This window comes from Durio zibethinus, chromosome 24 (genome assembly GCF_047325235.1).
Source record: "Durio zibethinus cultivar Kanyao isolate XHJ-2024 chromosome 24, ASM4732523v1, whole genome shotgun sequence".
Taxonomy (NCBI): domain Eukaryota; kingdom Viridiplantae; phylum Streptophyta; class Magnoliopsida; order Malvales; family Malvaceae; genus Durio; species Durio zibethinus.
This window is the reverse complement of record NC_143185.1, coordinates 6300051-6303867: the sequence shown is the minus strand read 5'-3', so window position 1 is coordinate 6303867 and position 3817 is coordinate 6300051. Positions and strand designations below refer to the sequence as shown.

Sequence of the window (3817 nt, the reverse complement as noted above, 5' to 3'; positions counted from 1 at the left end):
AAAACAAAATAACCAAAATTAAAGCTGCATGCCATTAGTTTACATTTTCACAAGACAAAACTATATTTAAAGAGCTTTCATTCCTAAACAACAAGGAACTTTCCCAAAATAAAACGATCGTTTAAAATATCTAATTTGCATTAAATTTCCTTCCAGTATGGAATTGATTGACGTTAATTATTTGTCTAATCTCCACTTAAATATTTTTAATTTTAGGGTTGGACGCAAGGATGTGCTTCATTTTTCTTTCCTATTTCTCTTTCTGATTTTGTTTTCAAGTCCCACAACTTAAAGCAAGGGTAGAGACTTGCGAGAGAGAGAGAGAGAGAGAGAGAGAGAGAGAGAGAGAGAGAGAGAGAGAGAGAGAGATGTCAACTTCAATCGATGTTTTCCTATTGAGTCCATCCCCTATAAAAAGACGCACGATGAACCAATGCCAATTCCCGTGTAGCATTAGCATTCTTTTGCCTATCTCCTCTCTCCCTGTTGTAATATCTCTGTTGCATTGCCATTGCATTTACAAATCACAAGACCCAATCCCAATTCTCTTCTTATCTTCTTACTTTCTTTTTATGTGAAACCAGAATCACAGAGTTTGCGAGCTATAAACAATAGATTCTCCTCTTTTCTCTCTCTTTTCTCTGAGAAAATAGAAATTAAATGATGGGTCCATTTGCTTTGGCAGCATTTTTGTTTGTTATTGAATTTTGCCAGCAAGTGCATGGAAGCAGATGTGATCTTTACAAAGGAAAATGGGTGTATGATGCTTCTTATCCTCTTTACAATTCAACTAATTGCCCCTTCATACTGCAAGAATTCAATTGCCAAAGCAATGGTCGACCTGACCACCTCTATCAAAACTATAGATGGCAACCCACTTCATGTAACTTGCCAAGGTATACCGTCTTTTTTTTTTTTTCCTATATTTTTTCCCATTACATGTGACATATTATAACCTATGCTTTGATTTTAATCTATCTCATAAACATTAAATTCATGTCAATATCATGTGTTTTTCAAATGTTACAGAGTTTTTTTTTTTTTTTTCAAAATTCTTTCATATATGGGTCTAATTTTTTATTTTAGTATTCTTATTCCAATTTATAGAAAAAAAAATGTTGTTTTTAGCCTAAGGTAACTGGTAGTTCTTAGTGCTCCATGGCCTTATAGTGGTGTTCTTATTGTTGCACCATTACCTACCGGCTTAAGTGGTGTTCAATATTATCTCCTCTATTTTGAAGTTAATGGTAGATGCTTTAATCATTTCAGTTTCGACTTTAGATTTGATAGTAACTTTAATTTGTTTGGTAAGGGAAATATACCATGCCATCCTCACAGAAGAAAACATGAATGCTATAACGCTTACTATTTTTTTAACTTGAAATTGATAAAAACATTTACTATTTTTGAAACTATCCTTTGATTCAATTTATTTAGGTACACACTTTATATAAATTGAAATAAAAAATTACGGTTTTTTCTGTTTATTATAATTTTCATTGCATCTGTCACCACACAGTTTATATGTGTAGGAGTCTATCATAAATTAATAAATAATAATTAAAAATATCAACGTTTGTTGGTTTAAGTAGTAAGGAGTTTGAATTTTTTTAAGTAAAATTTCGATTTCGAATCTTATGAATGAAAAAAAATAAGCTTGGGAGAGATGAGATCCTACTCGACTCAATTTTAAATTAATCGAGGCCCAACATGACTCTCAAACAAAAATAATAATAATTAAAAATATAAAAAAATTAGAAAAATAAAAAAAGAAGATAAGAGTCTAAGTCAAAGACTAAAACCTCTATTGTAATTGTGTTATTATGCCAAATCATGCTTAAACCTAAATCGATTTTGAATTAAGCAGGTTCAATGGCAGAGACTTTTTACGAAGATTTAAAGGGAAGCGGATCATGTTTGTAGGTGACTCACTCAGCTTAAATCAATGGCTGTCTCTCACATGTTTGCTTCATACAGCTGTATGTCGAGCCAAATACAACTTGCAAAGGATTGGTGGCCTCTCCACATTCAACTTCCCAGTAATCTTTTCCCTTAACTAAGAGGAGTTCCTGCTTGATTTCTAATTTTATTTTTGAACATTATTATTAGAATTTATATTTTATATACTGTCCATATATATATATGTTATATACGGTTAGAGAATCATACAATAACAAGCATCTCGTAAAAAATTAATTTTAAATATAATTTTAGGACTAAGTGTATTAACTTTTAAGATTTTAAAATTTTAAAATTAATTTTTTATGATTTACAAATAGTATATTAAATATAAAATTATCATTATTGATATGATGCTCTTTGCAGGCATATGGAGTTTCAATTATGTTCTCACGCAATGCATTTCTTGTTGATATTGTTAATGAAAAATATGGGCGAGTTCTCAAACTCAACTCAATTGGGAGTGGACAACTTTGGGAAGGGGCTGATGTATTGATCTTTGACACTTGGCATTGGTGGCTTCACACCGGTCGAAAGCAACCGTCAGTTCTCAACTAACCCTCCCTTTTGACTTCCTTAAAAAAACTTGTTGCTTATAATAAATTTTGGGTGAATTTTTGGGAATAATGTTGCAGATGGGATTATGTCCAAGACAATAAGATAACTCACAAAGACATGAATCGATTGGTTGCTTATGAGAAAGCGTTGAGGACATGGGCCAGATGGGTGAACTTCAATGTAGATTCTGCTAAAACCAAGGTGTTTTTCCAAGGCGTCTCCCCCGATCACATGGAGTAAGTAGTTTATATATTAGTTATTATTAATATAAGGATAATGTCATAATTTTTTAATTATAATAAAATATTAAATATAATATTTAAAATTTAAAACTTTTTAATTAAATATATAAATTATAAATTTATTAATTAATATTATACACATCATTATTTAAAAATAAATATATTAAAAATAAATATCATATTAATTAATAAATTTATAATTTATATGTGACATTAAAAATCTCCTTTTTGTCTAAGATCAAGTGCCTGTGAAGCGGGCCTTTCAAGTCCTATTAACACACGTTTAGATAAAATCATATCGGATTGACATGGTCTTTTGTTGTTGTACTAGTTCGAGGGATTGGGCGGATCCGACAGCAAAGACTTGCCGAGGGGAAACGCTCCCAATGATAAGCATGGACTATCCAGGAGGTCCACATCCGGCCCAAGTTGTTTTAAATAAAGTATTGCGAAGTGTGTCGAAACCAGTTCATTTGCTTGATATAACAGCCTTGTCGCAACTAAGAAAGGACGGACATCCTTCAGCTTATGGCTACGGAGGCCGCCGCGGCACCGATTGTACACATTGGTGTCTCCCCGGAGTTCCTGATACGTGGAACGAACTGCTCTTCGCAGCTCTCATCCAAAGTTAAGGGGCTTATCTTTCTACTAATATAGAACAACATAAAAATTAAGTTAATTATTCCAACATACGTAATTGGGATCATGTAGTAAATCAATCTATGATGGATTGTGTTCCATAGATTAGTTATCAAATTTAATGCTTAAGATATATTTTATTAGTCATTTTGCAATTCTAGCATCACCATTTTCCTAAAATTAACAAAAAAAAAAAAATCAATGCTTAAGTGCGTGAATCTATCTATGAATTGAATTATTAATCTAATTTGAAGTTTTCTTTTATTCAAGTCAAGTTTTAAGTAAAAATTTTTCAATTCGATTCATTTTGATCTAAAATATTAAATTATACATAAGTTGAATTATTCATTTAATTTGAAGTTTTATCTTATTCAAATCGAGTTTTAAATAAAAATTTTTCAGTTTGATTTGTTTTGATC

General features: G+C 31.2%; 1 protein-coding gene across 1 annotated transcript; it reads left to right on the top strand.

The window, feature by feature from the left end:
• The first annotated feature begins 457 nt into the window (after window positions 1-457).
• LOC111316025 (protein trichome birefringence-like 43) lies at window positions 458-3545 on the top strand. Its single transcript, XM_022918039.2, has 5 exons — window positions 458-896; window positions 1868-2039; window positions 2326-2501; window positions 2595-2753; window positions 3091-3545. Exons 1-5 carry the CDS (start codon window positions 661-663, stop codon window positions 3389-3391), a joined length of 1044 nt encoding a protein of 347 aa, XP_022773774.2. The 5' UTR covers window positions 458-660; the 3' UTR covers window positions 3392-3545.
• The last annotated feature ends 272 nt before the right edge of the window (window positions 3546-3817 follow it).

What these genes read in the sequence shown, in the direction of transcription:
- LOC111316025 (XM_022918039.2), top strand. Translation starts at nt 661, where the DNA reads ATGATGGGTCCATTTGCTTTGGCAGCATTTTTGTTTGTTATTGAATTT. An exon ending in TCTCCACATTCAACTTCCCA is followed by an intron (nt 2,040 to 2,325) that starts GTAATCTTTTCC and finishes TGCTCTTTGCAG; the next exon opens with GCATATGGAGTTTCAATTAT. An exon ending in GTCTCCCCCGATCACATGGA is followed by an intron (nt 2,754 to 3,090) that starts GTAAGTAGTTTA and finishes TTGTTGTACTAG; the next exon opens with TTCGAGGGATTGGGCGGATC.